We start from the raw sequence: 27,666 nt of genomic DNA on the forward strand, positions 1-27,666 counted from the left end.
TCACTCATTTCCCACATCATGGATGGATTCGGGAAGGGGCTGATTCTTGGTTTCAGGAAGGAGAAACACAATGAAGGCGACAAGAATGGAGCAGCTTCCATAGATGATCCAGGGCAAGGAGGCAGAGTATGCCACTAGCATCATAGTTAGGGGAGCCAGTAAAACTCCAGTATTACCAATCATTCCAATGATCCCTGAAGCTGTTGCCCTTGGGCAAGGAAAACAATGCACAAAAAGGAATATGATTAAGATACACACATGAAAATTGTGACTTAGGATTATGCTTTAATTCTGGGAGTCAGTAACCGGTGCAAAGAAACTTACAGATTTTGGAAACTTGTTTTTAATTCTCAAATTTATTTTATTTTTTAATATTTTTATCAAATTTAGAACATAAAGATATTCTTTATCCAACACAGAGGAAACAGAAATAGTATATGTTTTATCTTTTATTTAAATTCCATATTTTAGCTTTATATGCGTGTATACATGTGTGGGTTATAGGTATAGACTGTAAACCTGGGATGGAGATATTAAAGGGTAAAAACAGGTTTTAAGACATGTAAGAGTTTTAGTGTAAATGCGACATGAAAAGTAATGGGGTTTTCTGAGTAATAGGAAGGACCAGCAGAAATATGGATCAAGGACTAGCAGAGTTGGAGCAACAAAAAAAGCATCTCTGTAATAATGTCATAATGCAGTCAATTACACTATATGCAAATCCAAGGACCTATATCTTCACCTCTCACACCACAATAAATTAGAGTATGAGTCCATTCATTTGGAAAGTATAAGAAATTAAGTAGAAATAAGATGATCAGGGAGAATAATGAAAATGAATAAGATTCAAAAATATATTCTATACCTGTATGAAATTGCCTATAATAAATATAATTAAGATAAAGACATTTAGAGTATGAATTATGATACAGAACATACCTTTTCAGTGGCTCCAAATATTTACATGAGACTCTAAATAGCAGTCCCAACACAATGTGAAATTTCAGTATATTAAACCTATAAACATTATCATTATGGCTAATTGGTTAGATAACTACTCAGTCTTTTTTTTTTTCCCCCTTAAGTTATATAGAATGAACTGAGAAGTCTATTCTATAACAGACTTGAATTTGTACCTTAATTTGGTTGGAAATAACTCATTTGCATGTAAAGAATGACTTGCAGTACATAGTAAAGAAAGTGATCCTCCCAGTGTGGCCATACTGATGCGCGCAATCTGCATTTCTGGAGAGGAAGGTCAAGGAGAGTCGTTAGTTAAGCTTACCTGAACTAATTTGTACTTCACAGTTCCAAAACAGAAATAGAAAGGTGAGTAAAACAGAGAGAGAAAAACTGATACTAGTGTTCAAGGGCTGTAGAATCTATGATCGTGGAACTAAAAATGTAAGAAATAAAAACACATTTCAATGCTATATATTTGGCAAAGCCACTTGACCACATCAGTACCCCTACTTACTACATATATTCGTTTAATTTAGTGAACTCACTCATTAGAATTTTGATATTCAATCTGTTTGTGCTTCTGTGCACACTGCATATATTTTAACATGACTAAAATATTTTAGATAAACAGTTCAAACTGGCATAACTTTATGACATATACAGTTGGCCAGATATTGTTGTATAAACTGGGCCAGAATTATAATGTATAAACCATACATGGTAATAATAAAAGAAAATGTCATGACCAAAAATGAATAATCGCCAGTGGAAGTAATTACCTTTAACTGTAGTAAATATTCATTACTGAATTTTTAATGCTTTTTCATCTAGCACCTTAATGGAGAATGTGCCCTAAATATTCAGCATGGTCACCAGAAATTGTTTTATTAATGCTCTGACCTATTGTAGGTAGGGAATGTTGACTCCTGAGGAAATGTTGGAACATAAAATGTTTGCTTACCAGTTTTTTTCCTCACCTTCAGGCATAAATATGGCAATCAGAATGAAAATTCCCCTCAAGGACATGACAACCTGTTGGCCTACTCTACGGCCTATGTGATTTAGTACAAAATGTCCTACAAAATTCACTGGTATGGACACTGCACCAAGGAGAAACTGCAGCAGGATAATATTAGGAGTCAGGTGTTGGAGATGAACACCCATGCCAAAACCTGATAATAGCAATAGAAGTCTGTAGTGAAAAAAGAAGAAAATCATATCACAATGTGTAGAATTTATGTTCAATAGACATTAATATTATTAGACAAGATATCAAGTTTTAGTGGTTTCACTATGAAGATATCTTAATTTAGTTTTATTTTTGTTTTTTGTTTATTTACTTATAGGGGATAATTTCATACCTATCAAAGTAGCCATGTGATGAGGGAGTACATAATCACACTTGAAATTTTGGAAAGTGTTAATGGGTTTGTAGTACATGGTGAGTCCCAGCAGTACTTAGGAATTTTTCTAAATGTTGACCTGTGTGAAGGTTGCATCTTTACATCTATACATGTTTATGACTTAAATGTATTTACGTAATTTGTATTAGCATTTTTATTGTCTTTGAAATGGAACTAGACAAATGAGTAGCAACAACATTCAATATTGCACCATGAGAAGCATTCTCAGCATCTGTGATTGTGAGCCTGGCAGAGAGTTTGGATGCACAAACTATTCATCATGCATATTGCTATACTCAAAGTGTCTGACTACTTCTAGCTACAGAAATTTTTATCTTGTACCTCAAATCTGTCAGAAAGAAAATATAATTCTGCACTGTTTTAATAGGTACACTGTGAATCTACCTCACAAAGGACAGGAGACATATCCACTTGCGTAGGATGGGTGTATGGAACAAGTCTCTTGGAGAATGCTTTGTCTTTGCTGCCTCAAGTTCATTCTTCATGCTTGTTCTCACAACCTTTGTAAATAAAACCAACACAAAATGATGAAAATTCTGGGACATTCTGGACACTTGTAGATGACCAGATCAATAATTATTGCTTCTATTCACCAAAAATATGAATATCAAAGACACATTTAGAGTAAAAAATTAGAGTGAAATGAAATCCCAAGACACAAAGGACACTAAGGGGATTTCTACAGTGAAGCCCTACTAAACAAAGGAATTAGGTGACTATAATATGTTGAAAGAGTTCTCAGAGTTGGAGTTAAAGATTGGGAAGGAAAACAATTGAGTTATTTAACATAGTAATAGAATTTTCACATTGATCATTGAGGTTAAATACTAATGCAGATGAGCTTCAGTTTCACTGGTCCATAGTAACTGAAAATAAACCCAGGAAAAAAAATTTTTGCAAAGATTCTTTATTTTAGTTTATAACTTAGTATTATAGCAAAGCATGACAGTGCCTTTATGATGCTTAGAATTTATTTGAGAATGATATTAAGATTGATATCTCCTAGGTTCACTTTGGAACGCTGGTGGTGATATTTTGGATTGTGGTATTTATTTAGGAGGTAGGGTTCTTCCTGTCAATTTGGTCCCGTGTGGTCTGGCATTCAACCACAGTCACCTGGCCTGTCTCCCATGATATGAGAGTCCTTTGCCACAAATACACACCTCCCCAATTGTTGCCATGTTCTGTCTATTATAATTGATTGAATCTCTTAAATTTGTGACCCAAACTGATGTTTTGCCATTATCCTGTTCCTATCAAGGATTTAGGTTATTGTATTGTAAAAGTAACCACAAGAAAAAAAGTAACCAAGAAGAAAAAAAAAAAAAAAAAATATATATATATATATATATATATATATATATATATATATATAGTGGGTTGTGGTGTTTTTCAGGTTTGGTTGTACATTGGGGAGAATGGATTATGGAGTTATTAGAAGTAGGATAGAAAATTCCTTGAATTTAATGTGCAGAAACTAATAGAGTATTGCAGCTCCATACCGATATGAAAAAAACAAGTGAGGTTGAATTAATACTATGAACTGAATGATTTGAGAATAAAAATTTCAAGATTGTGTAGCATTTAGATTGTGTCTGTGGAAGTCAGACACAAATGGTAATAGATGTTTGTGCTCAAAAAAAAATTTGGTCTGTTCTCTATAATCTAAGCCTCTAGTCCAGAACTAATATTGCTATTCTTTTAGGGCTGAGCAAATCACCTCAGTTAAACTAGCAAGGTAATCTTGCAGAGGAATTTCAAGAACCTAACTAAACTAAACTAAATAGACCCTTATTTGTGCACTGCCAGGAGGCATCAAAGGGAACTAGCAGGTGATCTTCCTGAGATGGTTCCAGCAGGGACTGTTAAAGTTAATGATATCACTCTGGAATCAGTCTGATGGTTCCTCAGAAAACTGGACATAGTGATGCCTTAGGACCCAGCTATACCATTCCTGGGTATCTACCCAAAAGTAACTCCAATATCTAACAAAGACACATGCTCAAAATGTTCATAGCGGCCTTATTTATAATAGTCAGAAGCTGGAAACAACCCAGATGTCCTTCAACAGAGGAATGGATTCAGAAATTGTGTACTTTGAAATGGAGTACTACTCAGCTATTAAAAACAAGTTCATGAAATTCCTAGACAATGGATGGAACTTGAAGCTATTATCCTGAGTGAGGTAACCCAGTCACAATGGAAAACTCATGGTAGGTATTCACTTATAAGCAGATACTAGTTCCCCTTCCCCCCACAAAAAAAGATCTCGGAATACCCAAGAAACCATCCACAGAACTTATGAAGCTCAAGAAGAAGGAAGACCAGAATATGGAAGCCCCATTCCTTCTTAGAAAGGAGAACAAAACAGGGAAGGATATACAAGGTCAAATAGAGGAGCAGGGATTGAAGAAAAGATCTACAGAGACTGTCTCACATGGAGAACCACAGCATATGCAGCCACCAAACCCAAGCACTATTACTGATGCCAAGAAGTATTTACTGACAGGAAGCAGACATGGATGTCTCCTCAGTGGCTTTCCCAGTATCATACAGATGAGGATGCTTGCAGGTAAACATCAGACTGAACACATGGACCCCAATGAAAGAACTAGAGAATGAACTGAAATAGCTTAAAAGTTGGCACCCTCATGGGAAGAACAACATCATCATCAGCCAAGGCACTGAGGTGGAGAGGGTGATTGAGAGAAGGGGATACCTTCATGGAAGCAAGTTGAAGGGAGGAGGGAGTGGAGTGAGGGGGGAAGGGAATAACATTTGAAATGTAAATACAGAGAATATCCAATAAAACTTAAAAAAATAAAGTTTATGACATATTTGCTTCTTTAGGTAAGACCAAGGATATTTCATCTGAGGAAATATTTCAGCATTTAATATGCTTTTTTGTTGCTAGGTATTAGTCCACTCTTTTGAGCAGATGTTTGTAGAACAAAAAAAAAATATGTCTTGTAGTAATGCTATATAGACAAATAGATGATTTCTTAATGCTTAATGATTATCCAATAATAATTCTTAAACTGTATTAGTAATTACTAAGATGTTTTATAATGGGACTACTATTATGTACTTTCTGAGGTCAAAACTGCAATGAGAACTCTGCCAGTCTTCAAGTGACATGAGTTTATAGCTTCTGACATAGCACACAGGCATATACAACTGATACTGATACAGAGGCTATGGAGGAGTGCTGCTTACTGGCTTGCTCCACATGGCTTGCTCAGCCTGCTTTCTCATAGAACCCAGAACAACCAGCCCAGGGATAGAACCACTCACAGTGGGTTGGGCCCTCCACGTATCAATAGCTAATTCAGAAAATGCCTTATGCCAGATATGTTGGAGGCATTTTCTCAAGTATGGTTCCCACCTTTCAGATACCTCTAGCTTATGTATCAACTCAAATCCTTGTCAACTTGACACACAAGCACACCGTTATTAAGCCACAACCTTTCCTTTCTTATTCATATCGAGGATATCACATTAAAAATACAGAAACTTTTAAAGTCACACAATCTTTATAAATTCAAGCTCATTAAAATTTCAGTCCCTTAAGTACAGGTGATATAGAATTATAATAAAATATAGCCTATGTGTGACATAGAATATATTACTGTTGAACAGGCCACCCGGAGTGAAAGGAAAGATGGAAGGAGGGACAGATAGACCAACAGACAGACGATGAGGGCTAAAAAGAGGTGCAGAATAGATTTCTTTTAGAAAAATTGATGTAATTTTTCTTATTACTGATGTCTCTTAACCAGGTTCCTAAATCTCATGAAGAATTTACTTCTTCCATTTATAGTTAATGGTCTACTGAATGGGGAAAAAAGAAGGATAGAAAGGAACTATCTGTATTTATCTTGGGCAATTTTAGGTGCATAGCCTTACAGTATACTCTCTTCTAATTTCCCCCTGACATGATAAATTTGATTCCCTTGGTCTTGTTCGGTGAATTGGTAGAAATTGTGATTTACAGACACTAGAATGGAGTTTGACACTCACATAGCTACCATCCCTCCTCTCATGGTTTCCAAGAAGGCAGAGCCATGTGTATCATGCCAATTCCTGTGAGTTTTGTTACTTTTTTCTATTTTGTAAGTATTAGTTTGAAATGTTAGATAATTCTTAATGAAAAACAGTGCCAGAGGGTGGAGAACACCTCTGTTCTTCTAGAAGCTTGTTTCCCTATATTCATCTCCATGTGATCATCAGTGACAACAGGATCTTCCAGAATTATGCTTCTTAAAGGCAAAGTAAGGTAACACATTCACCAATAGCTTCCCCTAGCCTTACATGGTGTAAAGCCTCAGTTGCTCTCCTTGACTTCTTTAATGTCTCGAAAACCAGAACCAGACACAGGACTGGTGAGAACCAGGTGAGAAGGGATTCCTACTAGCCAGGGGGCAGAGAGATCTAAATCCTTTCAGATCACCATGGTCTAAGGCTGGTCTTTAATAACAACAAAGACAACAAAAAGCCCACATACACATGGAAACTAAACAATGCTCTAATAAACGATAGCAGGGTCAAAGAAGAAATGAAGAGAAAAATTAAGGATTTTCCAGAATTCAATGAAAATGAAAACACGACATACCCAAACCTATGGGATATAATGAAAGCAGTACTGAGAGGAAAACTCATAGCTCTGAGTGCTTCCAAAAAGAAAGTGAAGAGAGCATACACTAGCAACCTGACAGCACAGTTGAAAGCTCTAGAACAAAAGGAAGCAGATACACCCAAGAGGAGTAGACAGCAAGAAATAATCAAACTTAGAGCAGACATAGACCAAATAGAAACAAAAAGAACCATTCAAAGAATCAACAAAACCAAGAGCTGGTTCTTTGAGAAAATTAGTAAGATTGATAAACCCTTAACCAGACTAACTAGAGGACAAAGAGAGAGTATCCAAATTAACAAAATCAGAAAGTAAAGTGGAGAAATAATGACTGAAACTGAGGAAATTCAAGAAATCATCAGATCCTACTACAAAAGCCTATACTCAACAAAGCTGGAAAATCTGGAAGAAATGGATGAATTCCTAGACATATAAAAGATACCAAAGTTAAACCAGGACCAGGTAAACCATCTAAATAATCCCATAACACTTAAAGAAATAGAAACAGTCATCAAAAGCCTCCCAACCAAAAAAAAAAAAAAAAAAAAAAAAAAAAAAAAAAAAAAAAAGCCAGGTCCAGATGGGTTCAGTGCAGAGTTTTATCATACATTTTTTGATGACACAAACCCAATACTCTCCAAACTATTCCACAAAATAGAATCCGGTGGAACACTACCTAACTCATTTTTTGAGGCTGTAATAACCTTCATTCCTAAACCACACAAAGACCCTACAAGGATAGAGAACTTCAGACCAATCTCATTTATGAATATTGATGTAAAAATACTCAACAAAATCCTTGCAAACCGAATCCAAGAACACATCAAAACAATCATTCACCATGATCAAATAGGGTTCATCCCTGGGATGCAGGGATGGTTTAATATAAGGAAATCAATCAATGTAATCCACCATATAAACAAACTCAAAGAAAAAAACCACATGGTTATCTCACTAGATGCGGAGAAAGCATTTGACAAAATCCAACACCACTTCATGTTAAAAGTGTTGGAAAGAACAGGAATGCAAGGCCCATACCTAAACATAATAAAAGCAATATACAGCAAACCGACAGCCAACATCAAACTTTACAGTGGGAAACTTGAAGCAATCCCACTAAAATCAGGTATTCGGCAAGGCTGTCCACGCTACTCCTACCTATTCAACATGGTACTGGAAGTCCTGGATGGAGCAATTAGACAGCAAAAGGAAATCAAAGGGATACAAATTGAAAAGGAAGAAGTAAAAACATCACGATTTGCAGATGACAAGATAGTGTACTTAAGTGACCCCACAACTTCTACCAGTGAACTCCTACAGCTGATAAACAAGTTCAGCAAAGTGTCTGGATATAAAATTAACTCAAACAAATCAGTAGCCTTCCTATATTCAAAGTACAAACGTGGAGAAAGAAATTAGGGAAAAGATACCCTTCACAATAGTCACAAAAATCTATGAAATAGCTTGGTGTGACTCTAAGGAAGTGAAGGACACGTATGACAAGAACTTCAAACCTCTAAAGAAGGAAATTGAGGAAGATCTCAGAAAATGGAAAGATCTCCCATGCTCATGGATTGGAAAAATCAACATTTTAAAAATGGCCATCCTACCAAAAGCAATCTACAGATTCAATGCAATCCCCATCAAAATTCTAACCCAGTTTTTCATTGAGTTGGAAAGAGCAATGTGCAATTTCATCTGGAATAACAAAAAACCTAGAATGTGAAATCCATCCTCAACAACAAGAAAATATCAGCTGGAATCACTATTTCTGACCTTAAGTTATATTACAAGGCAATTGTGCTGAAAACTGCATGGTATTTGTACAGAAATAGGCATGTGGATCAATGGAATAGAATAGAAGATCCAGAAATGAGCCCTCACATATATGGTCACCTGATTTCTGATAAAGGAGCTGTAAACAGTCAATGGAAAAAGGACAGCCTATTCAACAAATGGTGTTGGTCCAACTGGCACTCAGCATGCAGAAGAATGAAAATAGACCCTTTCTTATCTCCTTGTACAAAGCTCAAGTGTCAGTGGATCAAAGATTTCCACATTAAACCAGGTACACTGAAACTATTAGATGAGAAAGTAGGGAAAACCTTAGAACTCATAGGCACAGGATAACATTTCATGAACAGAACACCAATGGCTCAAGCTCTAAGGTCAAAGATTGACAAATAGGACTTAATGAGATTGCAAAGTTTCTGTATGGCTAAAGACACTGTCAAGAAAACAAAACGGCAGCCAACAGAGTGGGAAAAGATCTTTACCAACCCCACATCAGATAGAGGCCTAATATCCAAGGTATACAAAGAACTCAAAAAGCTAGACACCAGAGATTGAAACAACCCTATTAAAAATGGGGTACAGAGCTAAACAAAATGTTCTTAATTGAGGAATATTGAATGGCTGAGAAACATCTAAGGAAGTGCTCAACATCCTTAGCCATCAGGGAAATGCAAATCAAAACAACCCTGAGATTCCACCTCATACCAGTCAGATTGGCCAAGATCCAAAACTCAGATGACAGCAGATGCTGGCGAGGATGTTCAGAAAGAGGAGCACTTCTCCACTGCTGGTGGGGTTGTAAACTGATACAACCACTCTGGAAATCAGTCTGGCGGTTCCTCAGAAAAATGGACATAGTACTACCTGAAGACCCAGTTATTCCACTTCTGGGCATTTATCCCAGAGACGCTCCAACATACAACAAAGATACATGCACCACGATGTTCATATCAGCCCTATTTATAATAACCAGAAGCTGGAAAAACCCAGATGTCCTTCAGTAGATGAATGGATACAAAATTGTGGTACATTTACACAATGGAGTTCTACTCAGCTATCAGAAACAATGACTTTATGAAATGCTCAAGAAAATGGATGCATCTAGAGAATATCATCCTGAGTGAGATAACCCAGTCACAAAAGAACAGACATAATGTGCAGTCACTGATAATGGGATACTAACCCCAGAATGCTCTGAACACCCCAGCAACAACTTAACAGACTGTGTGTAGTTCAAAAAAATATTTTAATTAAAAGAGAACTGAATCACATCCCCCCTTTTTCCCTACAGCCCCTCTTTGTTTTTCTCCTATCCCCTCAAATTAATAACCTTTTCCTATATTATTGTTATATATATACATATGTGTATGTATGTGTACCCACAAATACTTAATTACAACCTTAAAAAACGTATTCGTATACTTTTATGCAAAAAAAAGGAAAAAAAGAAAACCAGAACCAACTAGATAATTCTTATACTGCAATCCCAGTTGCTATCTTTCTCACTTCTGGAACACAGATTCTGTGTGCTGACCCTCAGGAAGCACATACCAGATTAGTTCATCTCAGTGATGCTGGTTTCTTCTTAATCATTGCTAAATTCTTAGTTGCTGTCATCCAGCATTGACTATTCCACAAAAGGAAATGTTTTGTTTTAGCATTTCTGACATCTTGTTAGTCACAGCAACAGCTAAGTAGAAAGACATCATTCACAAAAGAAGGCTGGTAGAGTCTTTGCTTCTTTTTGAAATTTCACAACCCAGACCTGAATAATCTGTACCTCTCTCAACATTTTTCTGTTCTAAGATCCTATAAAACAATCCACTGTCAATCCTTAATGGATTTTCTAGGTCAAATTTCTATGGCCTTTAATAATCATCACCCAAACTTTCTCAGGTTTGTCACTGGCACCAAGTTGTCTTAGTTGTGGTTTCTATTGCTGCAAGAAAACATGGTGAGCAAAAAGCAAGTTGAGGGTGGAAACATATATTCAGGCTAAATTTCCACATCTATGTTCATCACCAACAGCAAACAGGTCAGGCAGGAATGTGGATGTTTTTACTGATGCAAACTGGGTCATGGAGGAATGGCACTTAAACTGGCTTGTTTACCATGGCTTGCTCAGCTTGCTTTCTTATGAAACTCATGACAACCATCACAGAAATAGAACTGCACACATTGGCCTGGACCCTTATACAATCAATAATTTAGAAAGTCTTTATAGCCAGATCTGATGGACACATTTTTTTCAAGCAAGATTTTCTCCTTTCAGGTACCACTAGTTTATGTGTCAAGGTGATATGGGACTAGCCAGCACACGTTTCACATTTTCAGTTTGTGGTTTACAATAGAATGTCCTAGGTTTAAAAAGATTTGGTAGCCTACCTCTCCAGCTATGTTGTTTAAAACATATATAACTTTTATATTGAGACAGCTATACTCCATGAATGCGATGTGCTACAACAGACATTTCATGTTTCTGGCATCTACAACATCCTGAAGTCTCCAATTAAATACAGGTATTCAACTTTACAGATTTATACACTGATCTTAAGAGAATGCTGCAAGTGCTGTACCTGCTACACATCTTGAGGTTTCTGTTGCTCTTAGAACTGGATCAATACTCACTGATTCACTTTCTCTTGATTTCATGTTTGCAGAACTACTATTATGTGGTCACACGCTCATAGTCCATTAGCAGCTCAAAATGTAAACTGGCTTTAGCCGCAGATTTGTTTCTTTCCTAGTACAAGGATTCCCATGAACTGAGGCCAAGTGCCTGGTTCAAGCTTCTTCCCTTCAGAGGTTTTCTGCATTTTCACAAGTTGGATCATTTGATGACTGTTCTCTTGCACTCGGGGCTGTTTTCCTTCTGTCTGGTGTGCAGCATGATGTCTCACGGCTGGCAGTGGAAATTCTTAGCTAATTAATGTCTTAGCTGCAAACATTAACTTGTTTGATCACTTCTCTTTGACAAACTAGACATCCTTTTATCTTTCTGTCTACATTTTTCTTTTCTTTATAGTGTAGATCTGAACAAATGTAGTAAGAGCGGCAATAGCACACCCATTATAAAACATACTCTTCAAAACAAACCAGTTCATTATTTTCATATTGAACTTGATCCAGGGTCTCCGGATTTAAAAAGACTGAAGACAGGATCTTGGTCAAATTTCACATTATGGCTTTCAACACAGCTGGAATTTTTCTGGCCTCCTGAAGTGCATGACTTCTACCTCCAGTGCCTGTGCTTCTTTCATCTCATTTCCCAAGATGCAAGTTTCCTTGAGCTATACTTACAGCATCCAATTGCTTTTCACTACAAAGTTTTTAAGTCTTCAGTGCTTCTCCCTCAGTCAGGACAATGGTTTTGAGAGTGCATCTGAGCTTTTTCATGTCAAAGACCTCATCATCTGTGTCACTTTCTTTTTTTTTACTAGTTAGTGTTCTTGTTTGTGTGATAAAATACTCTTACAAAATCATTTTTAAGGAAGAAAAGATTGTTTGGCACCTACATGACGTGTGTAGTGGTTTCAGAAAAGGAACTTGAGAAGACACCTAGTTGCATTGTATATGCATTCAAGAAGCAGAGAGCTGTGAATATTATGTCCAGCTAGCTGTCTCTTATATACTCCAGGACAAAAGCAGAGGGAATAATTTTGTCTTCCCGAAGGTACTCATTTCTCATCAATTTTACTCATCGGGATAACCTAATTTGGTCATTCTTTTTTTTTTTTTTTTGTCAGTACTTTTTTTTCAGATTTTAAAATAATTTTTACATAAAACTGTGTGAATATATATTTTAGTCAGTACTTGATATTTTTAAAGGTTTGATAGTATGCATTGAAAACTTAATAGTTACAATGAGCATAAAGTACATGTAAAACAACATGTAACATGGAAATAGTCAAAGTTTTCTTGTTGTATAAAGATTTTTTTGTTTTGTTTTGTTTTCTTTATTTTTTGGACTTCATACAGTCTGTGAGTTGTTTCTGGGGCAGTGCGAGCCTCTGGGGTTAGCATCCCATTATCAGTGACTGCATATTATGTCTGTTCTTTTGTGACTGGGTTATCTCACTCAGAATGATATTCTCTAAATGCAGCCATTTTCTTAAGAATTTGGTAAAGTCATTGTTTCTGGTGGCTGAGTAGAACTCCATTGTGTAAATGTACCACAATTTTTGTATCCACTCATCTACTGAAGGACATCTGGGTTCTTTCCAGCTTCTGGCTATTATAAATAGAGCTGCTATGAACATTGTGGTGCATATATCTTTGTTGTATACTAAGGTGTCTCTGGAGTATATGCCCAGAAGTGGAATAGCTGGGTCTTCAGGTAGTATTATGTTCAATTTTCTGAGGTATCTCCAGACTGATTTAGAGACTAACTTAATATAAATAAGTCCCTGTGGACATCTCTGGTAAATCATCTGCCATTGATTAAAGATCCTGTACATTTTATACTCAGTATTAATGATCGCACCTGTACAAGTTGTTTTTAAACAGAATGAACATTAAGAGCCAATTATTAAATATACTACAAGTTCTGGTTGTTGGACACAGAAAAACAAAGCTGACACATTTTATTCCACCAGCATCCCTATGTTCCTCGCATACTCCATAGGTGAAGATGAGGATAATGAAGACATAAAAGGGACATTATCAAAAATACATTATCTACATATTTTTAAATATCAGAATGAAGCATACTAATATATATTACAAATATATTCCACTAAAATGGGTATTTTCAAAATTAAATCCTCTACAGAAGAATAGTACAAAAAACAAAGCAATGGAAATATCACTGATTTTATTCTCTTTAGAGTCCTTTTCTCTGCTGGTTAGTTCCATTGCACTGAGAGTTGTTATGCACATTGCTGCTAGACAGTAGTCTACATCATTTTATTCAACAGTGAATTTTTGTGCCAGATGGTAGATATATCTGTATATGCAGTGATAATCTCTTGGGCACAGATTGGGAGTGTTTCCTGTCAATAAATTCCTTATGTCCCATAATAAGCTGAAGCAGGATTAGAAGGTGGGTCATCTAGCAGAGAGAGAGGAACTCTGGGATAAAGTTAGATGGGGCAGATTCACCCAAGACTTAGAGGAAGTCAGACATAAAAAAACTGAGGAAAGGTAACTAGCCATGTGGTAGACAGAATAGTAGTGGGTTAACTGAGCTTTAAGCCAGTTGGAGAACAAGCCTGCCTTATGTCCTACACATTTTAAGATGAATAATAAGTCTACAAGTCATTATTCAAGAACTCCGGTGGACTTAGAAAAGTCCTAATTGTTACATGTAAACAAGATACGGTCACTGGCCCAGTGGTGGAACGACCATTTTGCCTGTAACTAACCACTTGATACCTGAATTTTAGGTCAGCTTCACAGGAAAAAAATCACATCTAATCCTTTATACCTGTTTAAAATGTCATGGCTGTTGTTATGGGCCCTAGTATGAGAAGTAATAGTTATTTAGCTTTGTAGAGATTGTGTACCAGGTGAATTGCCTTCTAAATGCTTTTGGTTAAGTCCATAGAATAGTGATGTTGTCCATTTGGTCAGAGAAGCTTGTTCTCACTCTTGAGGAAATTACTAAACAGTTATAACTCATCATTCTCTTGAGAAGTGGTGATTTTTAAGTGAGTTTGTCCCAACTAGATGTCTACAACACTATTTCAAAGGGTCAGAGACAATAATTAAGAAAAGTTCAGACAAAATATAAGATCCAAAGTAAGGTATGGGGTAATATGTAATGCTGTGTTCTAGGCATGACATGACCATTGTACACTTGAATTCTCAGTGGTTGTGATTATCTACACTAGACCTACCCAAAATTCAGACAATAAAATTCTATCATCTTGAGGAAGGATGAGTGATTACTGTTTGGTGGGATAAAGGGGAGGAATTCCTCAGTGTTGTCTCCTGTCTATAGGCCTGAATGATCTTCATTATACTCCTAAGAAATCTTCTTTTATATTTTTGGCTAATCCAAAAATAGAAGACAGAGAGAAGAAAGTTGTTGAGAATTTGTAGCAAAAGACTCCTTTTATTCCACCAGCGTCCCTATGTTCCTCTCACACTCCGTAGGTGAAGATGAGGATAATGAAGACATAAAAGGGAAATTATCAAAAATACATTATCTACATATTTTTAATGTCAGAATGAAGCAAACTAATATATGTTACTAACATATTCCACTAAAATGGGTATTTTTAATGAAATCCTCTGTAGAAGAATAGTACAAAAACCAAAGGAATGACAAAATCAGTGGGTTTATACTCATTAGAACAAAACTCCCTAATGTAGTGACAGCATAGTGCATCTTGGGCACTAACTCATACAAATGTTAAGCTTGAATTTCCTTTATGTCATAACCAACTCCCATTATGCTCACCTCCATGGTTAGGGTGTCTCCAGAATTCTTCATTCCATTCATGTGTGCAACTTTTCTAAGTTCCTTTAAGCCTTTCTGAGGTCTGTTGGTCACTATCAGCCACCGAGCTGACTCTGACAACCACCTGTCAAGGAAGATGTTGGAGATAGAAACATGTTTTGTGCTGTCATTTTCCATACAAAATTTACCAACTGTGATGGTGAGATGGCTCAGCAGTTAAGAGCACTGGTTGTTCTTCCAGACGTCCTGAGTTCAATTCCCAGAAACCACGTGGTGGATCAAAACCATCTATAAAGGGCAGATGTATATGCAACAGAACACTCATATATTAAATAAATAAAATTTAAAAACAACAAAAAAACAAAAGCAAAAAGCAAAAAAAAAAAAGCACCCAAAATTAACCTTCAAACTTTTTGTTCGTTAATGAATACCTGCCATTTATTCTGATATATCGATCTATATTCTTGTGTTGTATAATACCTTCAGTAAAAGTAGGGACTGATTTAGTCACAAAGTGCACTACACTTCTGCAACCTGGATCCACAGTGATCTGTTTCCCTCTACCTGGATATACATCTGTACTGTGGTTCATGGAATTAAACTATGAGGGATGCTTCCAGAAACATATACCAACATCCTTGTTAGGGTATAGGAAATACCACTTCATAATGCACTCTTTTCTCCAAATGAATTAGCTTGGATGAATTTTTATGCTAATTATATTATGTAAATTGCATCCATAACTGCACCCAATCAGTGTTGACATCTGGACACATGAGCAAGGTAAACTTCTGCTTCTCACTTGCATGATGGAAGCAGCTGCATAGCAGTAGTGATGTACATGTTGGGGTGATGAGACTGTGAGGCAGATGCGTCTGCAAGATGGAATTTGCACCTGTCTAAGTAATCCTAATCTCATCTCTATATTAACAGAGACATGTCATTTCTTAGAGTGACTTCTGATAAAACGTGTCTATTCTGATGACTCTGTGGTAGCATTTCTTAAATCTTATATTTTTAAGAGGAAAGAAAACGATTCAGTCATTAAATGAGAGATATGGGCACTTTTGTACACATGTTTTATCCTCCAAGTTTTTCTACATTTAATAGTTGTGAGAAAAATTCTCTGTTTATGTCCTTCATCCACATCACCTGTAAAGATGAAAGTCACAAAATTGTCCAAAATATTTTCCTTTCCAACTTTATTTGTATGAATAACACCACAATGGAAGCTTTTTATCTTCAGAGATTTTCTATTTGGAGGAAATGCTTTCTATAATATTATGTTACCAACTGGTCATTTAAGGCTTCAAAAGCAAGTATGTAAGTCAGAGCTCTCAAGTGTCACAAAACATATGGTGTAAACCCCCCTCCCTCCCTCCCTCCCTCTCTCCCTCTCTCTCTCTCTCTCTCTCTCTCTCTCTCTATCTATCTATCTATCTATCTATCTATCTCGCCCTATATATAGAGGGAGAGGGAGGGATATAGAAATAGAAATAGATACATAGAGATAGATATTCATGTACATAGATATAGATATATAGATTCAGATATATAGATACTATAGATATAGGCATATGGTTTTTAATTGGAATAACTTATAGTCATCAGTTCTACTAATGCAACAATGACTAGCTGTGAATTGGAACTCCAAGAATCAAGTATATGCTCAGTCCCAAAAGACTGGATGTCACAGCTGATCTTCTGTATTTACTAGAATCCTAAAGATGTGAGTTCCAATAGTAGTGGAAGTATAACATGTTCGATATTTTTAGTACACTTTCCTTGAAATTATTTGTTTATTCATAACATAAACATAATGAGATGTTATTCATTTCATCCAGTTAAGGTAAAACAACAAAAGCCACAGTTATACACAACTTTTATATAAAGAGTGATTTCTCTTCAATATACCGGTAACTGTTGTCATATGTATGTATGATTTTATGTTATTATTTAAGATCGCCTGAATCTAAGGCAATGTCCTTAGTTTTATCTGACAGTGGTCCTTGTCCTCCTGTCCCATAATTGCAGAGAGGAGCACACACTGCATTCCTTATGTCCTGCTTCCATGTCACTATCTTCACAGAATTCCATTACACAGGAAAGAACGCTCATACCTTGTGGGAATAAGGAGGAAGAACATTGGCACAGATATCGCCAGCTGGAGGTGGTGCCAGTTTTGAAATGCAAGAGCCAGGCCTGCCAATATCATGCTTCCAAAACTACCTCCACAAGATATAAGCACCCACATCATGGCTCGAAATTTAGGGTTTGTCCATTCTAACACTGAAAGAAAATGATATGTTCACTTGAAAGTGATTTGCAGGGACAAATCCAAAGTTTGAACAAGGTCCCATTTTAAAATCTTTGACTTACTGAGCAAGTTACCATTTACTACTATGGGTTCCACAGCCATCCCTACCAGGAATCGGAGTGAGCAGTAGATGAGGAAGGTGGGAGCAAAAGCTGCACAGGTTTCAGTGACGGCCATTTGTAATAATGCACATGTTAAAATGACCTTCCTCCCAAACCTGAGGAAAAGGGAGAAATTAGTTTGTGGGAACAATATAGTTTGCTTGAAACGTCAACACAACTATAATTATAATGGTATCTAATAAGAAAAATCAAAGTATGTGATCTCAAAATATTTTTTCATTTTTATGAACAGTGAAAAATCTCTATTTCTCACCAGGAATTTTCTTAAATTAAGACATATAATACCATATTCTGTTAAAATGAATATACAATAAAGATCCCAACCCAAATTATCCAATTAACATATTTTTCATTGTTTACAAATTTTCTTTTGAAAATTTTATTTAATCTTTTTACATACAAGCTAGATATGTATTTAAAATTATAAAATTAACGCAAATTTTAAACACTAAAAGTGAATCATTGACACATCAGAAAATGGATCAATATAGCCTCATATCTTATTAATTTCCTGATATATCAGTAAATTTCTCTCCAATTTGTTCTTATTCCTTTTAACTGCCTCTTGGTAGAACAATTATTCTGCAATCTCTTATTTTTCTATGACAGAGGTAGAAAAATTTACCACTAAAATGGCAGATGAGAGCTGCGTTTTTATATACAATTTTATGGACTTTTGTTCATCTTTGAAGCTGATAACGTGCACTCCAGATTTTATCTCCCTCCAGGTCCACCCCCTGACTGTTTCACATTCCATACCTGCTTCTCCCCCACTCTGTTTCCATGAGAATGTTCATACCCCAATACCTCCCCACTTCCTGGGGTCTCCAGTCTTTTGAGGATTAGATGAATCTTCTCTGACTGACCCCAAACCCAGAACTCCTCTGCTGTATATGTGTTAGGGGCCTCATATCAGCTGGTGTATGCTGCCTGGTTGGTAATCCAGTGTCTGAGAAATCTCAGGGGTCCAGTTAGTTGAGACTGCTGGTCCTCCTACAGGGTGACCCTCCTCTTCTGCCTCTTCCAGCTTTTCCCTAATTCAACCACAGATTCTGTCCATTGTTTGGTTGCAAATATCTGCATCTGACTCTTTTGGCTGCTTGTTGGATCTTTCAGAGAGAAGTCCTGATAGGCCCTTTTTGTGAGCACTTCATAACCCCAGTAATAGTGTCAGGCCTTAGGGCCTCCCCTTGAGGGGTACCCACTTTGAGCCTGTTGCTGGACCTCCATTTCCTCAGCCTCTTCTCCATTTTGTCCCTGCAGTTCTTTAAGACAGGAACAAATATGGGTCAGAGTTTTTGACCTTGGGATGCCAATTATCCCTGACATGGTCCCCTGTCTATCTGCTGGAGGTGGGCTCTACAAGTTTCCTCTCCCACTGTAGGGCATTTTATCTAAGCTCCTTCCTTTTGTGTCCTGAGAATCTCTTACTTCCCAGGTCTCTGGTACATTCTGGAGCACCCACCCACCTCTTACTTCCTGAGATTTCCTGATAGTTAACATATTTATTACTAGTTTGTTACACTGGTGTGACAAAATACTTTTAAAGCTACTTAATGGAGGAAAGACATTGGTAGAAAGTACAAGCAGACACAGTTCATCACAATGAATAAAGCATAGTAAAGGCAAGATGGTGCCATGAGCATGAGGGAGATGATATATTATTAAATGGTTGATCCAGTGAATGGAGTTCATATTAACCCTCAGATAGATATAGCCTTCAATATATACACAAGCAATTCAATTTCACCAACCGAACTCCACTGACAAATGTTTCATGTCCTCCCAAAATACCCCCATTAACTCCACTACAATGTCTTCAAACACATGAACCTTTGGTGGACACAAGAGTATTTTTGTGTTGTAAAATTTGGTACCAAAGCCAGCACATGTTAGTTTAGTACTGAAGAGATTGTGGCTACAATACTGTGGGAAGAACATTTGACCTGTGCCTTAGTAAAAGTTACTTTTGCTGGATGTGAATTTATTGACCTTGAAATTCCTGTTCCACTTTCCAGCACAGACTGTAAGATAGTCATAGTGCAGGGCAAGAGATTTTTCAACAGTTGCAAGGAGGGAAATGAGCAACACTGAGAATGAAGAATCATAAAACAGAGTGATTTAACATAGAAAAACAAAATTCTGCTTTTCTCAGAATACTAAAAATGCAGTACTTTATGTTGAATTGAACAAATCATTTGTACAGAATTTATAGGAGCAGCTGTGCTAACAAATGGGAACTGGAAAACGTATGTGTTATTTGCAATCTTATAACATGAATTATATCTCATGAGTACTATGGTGGTTTGAATATGCTTGGACAATAGGAAGTGTCACCATAGGTGTGGTCTTGTTGGAGGAAGTGTGTCACTGTGTGTGTAGGCTTTGAGCTCTCAGAGCTCAAAATCCACCCAGTGTGCAAGAGAGCCTCTTCTTGGCTGCCTGCAGAAGATAGAGTACTCTTGCCTGCCTTTATATCAAGATGAAAAGCTATCAACTCCTTCTCCAGCATCATGTCTGCTTAGATGCTGCTATGCTTCCTGCCATGTAGATACTGGACTGAACCTCCAAATCTGTAAGGCAGCCTCAATTACATGTTGTCCTTTATGAGTTGCCTTGGTCATGTCTCTTCATAGCAATGAAACCCTAACTAAGACAGGACTTATATGACATGTGTGCTATACCTAAAAATCTATCTCAGTATAGATTGGAGAAGAATGTATAAATAATTAGTTTGATAAATTGAGTGATTTTATCTAACAAAGCTGAAGCTTTGTCCAGTCATAATTTGAGACATGGACTTGAGCAATGGAATTTCCACTGGAGTTTTGCCATGACTTTTACTGACTTGATTGACTGCCAGACAGTCCTAGTCATTGTAAAGCTTGGTCAGCTAAAATGCTATACAGTTATATTAAATAAATTGTGTATATTTTCAAAGAAATAGTCATTTATAAAATTGGTAAATGTAGTGATACTTTAGATGGTAAACTTTTGGTGGTAGCCTGTTGTCTGTTTCCAAAAGTAGACTCAATAAAAATGGATATCTTAGACAACAGTCTTCCATTGTTCATGCACACTGCATTTGATAGATTTTGTTTTTCAAATTCAGTACTCTGTGCCTTCTGTGAGTTTATTAATTTATTTTTTAATAGCCTTCTTTGTGTTTTGTGTTGTTTCTGATATCTCTGTTTTGTTATATCACAATATCCAAATTTTTAACAAATGTTTTCTAGAATATTATTAAGTGTACCTCTCCTTTTTTGGAGTTTAAACATTTTTTGGTTTTCTGAAAAACAAAATAAACAGAAAAACAAATATAGCTCTATGACAACATAGTTTGACACTATTATTGAAATATATGAATTAATGTCTACTCACTTCAGATAGAGAACAGAAAAGAGACCAAAGAATTGATACCTTGAAAATCCAACTTGTTTGCACGTGGATCAAAGATCTCCACATTAAACCAGGTACACTGAAACTATTAGATAAAAAAGTAGGGAAAACCTTAGAACTCATAGGCACAGGAGAAAATTTCCTAAACAGAACACCAATAGCTCGAGCTCTAAGGTCAAAGATTGACAAATGTGACTTAATGAGATTGCAAAGTTTCTCTAAGGCTAAAGACACTATCATGAAAACAAAATGGCAGCCAACAGAGTGGGAAAAGATCTTTACCAACCCCACATCAGATAGAGGCCTAATATCCAAGGTATACAAAGAACTCAAAAAGCGAGATACCAGAGAATCACGCAACCTTATTAAAAAATGGAGTACAGACTTAAACAAAAATTTTTCAATTGAGGAATATCGAATGGCTGAGAAACATCTAAGGAAGTGCTCAACATCCTTAGCCATCAGGGAAATGCAAATCAAAACAACCCTGAGATTCCACCTCACACCAGTCAGATTAGCCAAGATCCAAAACTCAGATGACAATAGATGCTGGTGAGGATGTGGAGAAAGAGTAACACTTCTCCACTGATGGGAGAAGGGGTTGTAAACTGATACAACCACTCTGGAAATCAGTCTGGTGGTTCCTCAGAAAAATGGACATAGTACTACCTGAAGACCCAGTTATTCCACTTCTGGGCATTTATCCCAGAGACGCTCCAACATACAACAAAGATACATGCACCACAATGTTCATATCAGCCCTATTTATAATAGCCAGAAGCTGGAAAAACCCAGATGTCCTTCAGTAGATGAATGGATAGAAAATTGTGGTACATTTACACAATGGAGTTCTACTGAGCTATCAGAAACAATGACTTCATGAAATGCTCAAGAAAATGGATGCATCTAGAGAATATTATCCTAAGTGAGATAACACAGTCACAAAAGAACAGACATAATATGCAGTCACTGATAATGGGATACTAACCCCAGAAAGCTCTGAACACCCCAGAAACAACCCACAGACTATGTGAAGATAAAGAAAAAAAAGAAAAAAAAGAAAAAAAAGAATATATTTTAATTAAAATAGAACTGTATCACATCCCCCTTTCCTTCCTACAGCTCCTCCCTGTTTCTCTCCCATCTCCTCAAATTAATAACCTCTTTTCCTATATTATTGTTACATATATACATATGTGTATGTATATGTACTCACAAATACTTAATTACAACCTACTTTTAAAAAAAAAAAGAAAATCCAACTTGTTGAACCAATGAGTTTTATTGAGTTAATCAAAGGAATGTGGGTGAGAGGTTCCTTAAGGAAGTAACATAACTCAAAGACCGTTCTGTCACCAAATACATTCTAGATGGAAGTTAGCTCATAAAAGCTGAAAATACAGAGTGCCCTGCCCAGACCACAAGCTGTTCAATAGGTTGGTGGGTGACCTTTGCTGGCACTACAGTTGGTTTGAACCAATTCCTGGTAACAGATGAATTCTCTCTTTCCTTGAGTATTCAGTTGGTCTGAGCTTTTTCTAGGCAGATTAGCTTGTTGGAGCATATCTTTCAGAAATATTTACTACTTCTACATATATGGGAAATGAGCGGTCTAGTGAATCTGGTCAATTTTAGGGGCTTCTCAAGTTACTGATTTTGTTGGAATTCTTTATACCCCACTCTTCAGTTACCTAGCAACAGATAGGTATCCCCCACTCCTGAATTACCCGGCAATAGGCAGGTATGCTTGACACAGTGACATGACACTATAAAAGGAGGTGCTTGCCACCTCCTCCCTCTCTTGCCCTTTCTTGTTCTTGCTCTTGCACTCTTATTCCCCTTCTCCTTCTCTTCACCCCTCTCTCTCAATGTGCTCATGGCCTGCCTCTACTCCTCTACTCCTCTAATCCTCTCTTCTCTCTCTCACTCTGCTTCTACTACCCTCTTAACTTCCCCATGACCTGAATAAACTTTATTCTATGTTACACTATCATGTGGCTGGTCCCTTAGGGGGAAGGGATTTCCAACATGGATCCCCAAGAGGCATCCCCCTTACCTCCAGGCCTCCCTGAACCTCCATTGGCCATATCCCCTCCACTCTCTTCATCCTTTTCCTAACATTGGGATCGAAACTTGGTATGTCATTTTTTAACAACAGATTTACCTCCTGAGCTTCCCAGCATAGTGGAATTCTTTAACACCCCTAAAAGATCCTATTACTTTGATTCCCTGTAAACATCTTGTCTCAAAATATGTGGTTGTTTATCTCTGCTTCAACATCCTGTGTTTTAATGAGTGTATTTAAAACAGGGAGGAAAAATGAAGCAAATTGATTTGCTGAAATTGTCCATTTAAAGAAAATGTATTCGGGCACAAGATACCAACTCTTATTCCACAAGTTATTGCTACATAATTTACTTGCCTAATTACATATTATGAAATGTGTAACTATCAGAAAGCTTTATCAAGCAGAAGCAAGCAAAGAAGTGATAGATATAATTCACTTCAAAGAATAAGACTTAAATTGAAGGCTTTATTCTTTGAGCACTCAGGGAGGTAGGCAGCTCAGGATCTGAAATGTGCTCATGAAGGAAAACTCTGCAGCATTTTAAAAGATGAAATCACAAAGTGAGGGGGAGCTGGATGGGCCACAGCATTATCCAGCTCAAGGGTTTGAGCATGGTAATTTCCATTGGAGTTTTGTCCAGACTTGTGCCCAGCCAGTCACAGAAAGGGAGTGTGTTAGTAGTTGGGCCTCATTCAGGCTCCCAGGTTATAAGGATCTTGACTGGAGCCTTGGAAGTATAGAAAAAAATATGAGTGGACAGGCTGCATGTAGTCAATTAAGTCATGCATGGCAATCAATTATATACACATAAGACTTGGGTTTCTTAGTTTAGATAACAGGCATATTCTCTTTTTACATTCTTTTCTAATTTACTGGTTAACAGAAAACAAGAAACATCTGGAGAAACAGGATAGAAGTTGGTTTCTGGATCGGAAACATGAACTTATTTTGACCCAGGCAGCAAGATGGAGGTGTTATCTCTGAGATGGCTGGCCTCAGACAACTGCTTCCTTCAACCAACACATCCCCAATGACACATGGTTATATGTTTCAAAGGCATCAAAAGGCATTCTGCTTGTCATGATCAAGCAACTAAAATACCATATTTTTTTCACTTTGCACCACATCTGTACAGTTCATTGTCCAGAAGGAAGGAAGCCAAGTGTCTTGACAAAAGAAAACACTGTTTTCTATAAAATACATAAACACAGTAAAATTAATGGTATGATTTTTCTTAGTTTTGATCCCATTGATATCTTTTTCTGTATTTGTAAAATGTGTTGTGCAACCAACTTCTGAAAATCTTTTCATAGATTTTTTATTGATTTTATGACAGAACTAGAACTGTATAGTGTACAATCAACTTCAATGAGTCACAGTTGCTAAAAGTATATGTAGACTGGGTGGGGAACACTTTCAACACACTCACCTGTCTGACAGATGGCCAGATACAATACCTCCTACAAATATGCCAGCCATTACTAAAAATTTAGAGACAGAATTAAGGACCTGAGATTCACACACCAGGTCCCACTAGAAAAGAAGAAAATAACCAAATCAGAAATTAGAGCTACTAACCTTTTACCATAAGTACTGATTTTACTCTATGTCCCTATCTTACTCTTCAACATTGCTTTTGAATACAATGTGATTTCTAATATCAGCTAAAATTAGCTTTCTCTAAGTATCCTCATCTAACACTGTAGGTTGGGTTAATGATTTATAAACATGCTAAGAAGTACCATTTTTGGGCATATGCCCAAAATATGCTCCAACATATAACAAGGACACATGCTCCATCATGTTTATAACAGCCTTATTTATTATAATAGGCAGAAGCTGGAAAGAAACCAGATGTTCCTCCACAGAAGTGTATATATTAAAAAGTTCTCTCAAATAGGCTATGAAGTGCATATTTTATTTATATACATTTCAACTGTTATTCTCTTTCCCAGTTTTGATTTAGAAAAACCCTTATTCCATTCCCCTTCCCCTGCTTCTGTGAGGATACTTCTCCATGCACTCACTCATCCCACCTCCCCACCCTAGCATTATCCTACACTAGAGCATGGAGCCTTCATAGGACCATGGGCCTTCTTTCCCACTCATGCCAGATAAGGCCATCCTCTGTTACATATGCAGCTGGAGTCATGGGTCCTTTTGGTGATTGTTTAGTCCCTGGGAGCTCTGGGAGTGTTTGGTTGGTTGATATTGTTGTTCTTCCTATGTAGTTGCAAACCTCTTCAGCTCCTCCAGTCCTTGTCCTAACTCTTATGTTGGGGTCCACATGCTCAATCTGATGGTTGTCTGCAAGCATCTACATCTGATTGGTCAGGCTCTGATAGAGCTTCTCAGGAGACAACTATATCAGGTTCCTGTCAGCAATCATTTCTTGGCACCAGCAATAATGTCTGGGTATGGTGTCCCCAATTGGGATGGATTCTCTGGTGGGGCAGTCTCTGTGTGGCCTTTCCTTCAGTCTCTGCCCCACTCTTTGTCTCCATATTTCCTTGAGACAGAAGCAATTCTGGGTTAAAATATTGAAGATGTGTGGTTGGCCCCTTTCCTTAGACAGGGTGTCATGCTTAACCTCTGGGCATGGTTTTTATGGATTCTCTCCCCCCTTTGTTGGGTATTTCAGCCAATGTCATCCCTGTTGGGACCTGGGAGCCTCTTGCTTTCCTGGCATCTGGGACTATCTGGTGGCTAGACACAGATACCCATCCCCCATTTCTACACACTTTTGTTCAAATTCCTGACCCTCTGTACATCATCCACATCTCCTCTCATACATGAGCCTCTCTTCTCTTCCTCCCAAGTCCATTCTACCCTCTACCTCCTGTGAGTATTTTTGTTCTGCCTTCTAAGTAGGACTGAAGCATCCACACTTTGTTCTTCATCCTTCTTGACCTTCATGGTCTGTAAGTTATATCATGGGTATTCCAAGCCTTCTGCCTAATATCCACTTATCAGTGAGTACATGCCTTGTGTTTTCTTTTGGGACTGGGTTACTTCACTCAGGATGATATTTTCTAGTTCCATCTCTTTGCTCTCGAATTCCATCATGTTGCTGTTTTTAATTACTGAGTAGTGCGTGTGTGTGTGTGTGAGTGTGTGTGTGTGTGTGTGTGTGTGTGTGTGTGTGTGTGTAAACTGATAATATTCCACTAGGTGTAGATAGAGCACAGAAATGTCTGCATCCTGCTTCCCCCCCCCCTCTCTCTCTCTCTCTTTCTCTCTCTCTCTCTCTATCTCTCTCTCTCTCTCTCTCTCTCTCTCTCTTTCTCTCTTCCTACCTCCCTCCCTTATTTCTTTCCAACTTTCTTTTTTTTATTTTTGGCAAAAGTGAGTTTTTAACCAAATGGGACAGTGTTCTAACAATGAGAAACAATCTATCCTGTTACAGAGGTAAAATATAATGTCTTTTTCAGGTAATGCTGAGATTGAGTCCTGGATCACACACATGAAACATAATCACCCCACCTTAGGACAATAACCTAAGATGGCCTTGTGGTTTTATATAATCACCCAGTTCTTTTTAAAATTTAAATCAAAGATAAATAACACTCCTTTGTTATAGCATATCTAAGAAGGCACATAAGTATTAGATTAAAATAAAGTAGTACATGATGTTGAAGAGATACCTAAGCAATAGAAAGAGCACTTGCTGCTGCTGCAAAGAACCTGAGTTCTGAGTTTAGTTCTTAGCATACACATAGTGGCTCATAAACATTTGTAATTTCAGATGCTTGGGATACAACACCCTCTCATTATTTTTTCATACACCAAACACACATGTGGTATACATACATTTATTCTAGAAAACACTGATAAATAAATTAGTACATAATCTCTTGTCATCCTTAGAATAAAATACCAGAAGAATAAGAAATGTTTCATGTTTAATACATCAGTAATTGATGTTGGCTAAAAGATGAAGGTGGAGCTAAATGAATATACACTATGTGTGCTATTGGTAAAGCTGCATCATGAATTCATTTTGGGGAATTACATACCTCAGTCACAACTGTGGAAAGAAAGTTGCTCCTGTCATAAATCCAGCCATCCACACAGGGCTCCGTGTCTGCCTCTGTCACCCTGGAAAAAGTACCATTCAAACGAAGAAGATGCCACTGTGGTTGCACAAAACGACGACACTTCTCCAGTCTGAGGTTGGCGTCTAAGGGGATGAAGATCCTTAGGAGGTCATCATGACTCAGGTTCTCAGTGTCATTGTCTAGAACAGTGTCATTGTCAAGCATAGGAACCCAGCATCGATGACTAGGAACAGCTGCAGTAAAGTTCTCCAAGACAACATTAGCAATCACAATAGAATTGAGGATGCAAAACAAAACCATCTGAAAGATCTGGAATTTCCCTAGGCTTCCAACTAGATTCAGAAGTTCCTGAAAGGCCATTGATGCTGAATAACTATCTCCAAAAGGAGACAAATAATATTTTACTGTAGAAAAGTATTAGTACAAAACATTAAAAATTATATTTCACAAATAAACCCTCAATAGATCCTGACCTGTTCTTAATG

General features: G+C 37.2%; 1 protein-coding gene and 1 pseudogene across 2 annotated transcripts in view; one reads left to right on the forward strand and one right to left on the reverse strand.

Annotated features, from left to right (window-relative positions):
* Positions 1-27,541, reverse strand: LOC308417605 (solute carrier family 22 member 27-like; the record flags this gene model as incomplete). Its single annotated transcript, XM_080912966.1, has 8 exons — positions 1-208; positions 1,925-2,155; positions 2,772-2,887; positions 15,218-15,341; positions 17,338-17,506; positions 17,597-17,751; positions 24,553-24,656; positions 27,140-27,541. 8 exons carry the CDS (start codon positions 27,539-27,541, stop codon positions 1-3), a joined length of 1,509 nt encoding a protein of 502 aa, XP_080769092.1.
* LOC308417221 (THO complex subunit 4-like) overlaps positions 1-27,666 on the forward strand; it is a 72,189-nt pseudogene that overhangs the window by 14,866 nt on the left and 29,657 nt on the right. The window lies entirely within an intron of this gene.

This window comes from Micromys minutus, assembly GCF_963924665.1.
Source record: "Micromys minutus genome assembly, chromosome: 2".
Classification (NCBI taxonomy): Eukaryota; Metazoa; Chordata; class Mammalia; order Rodentia; family Muridae; genus Micromys; species Micromys minutus.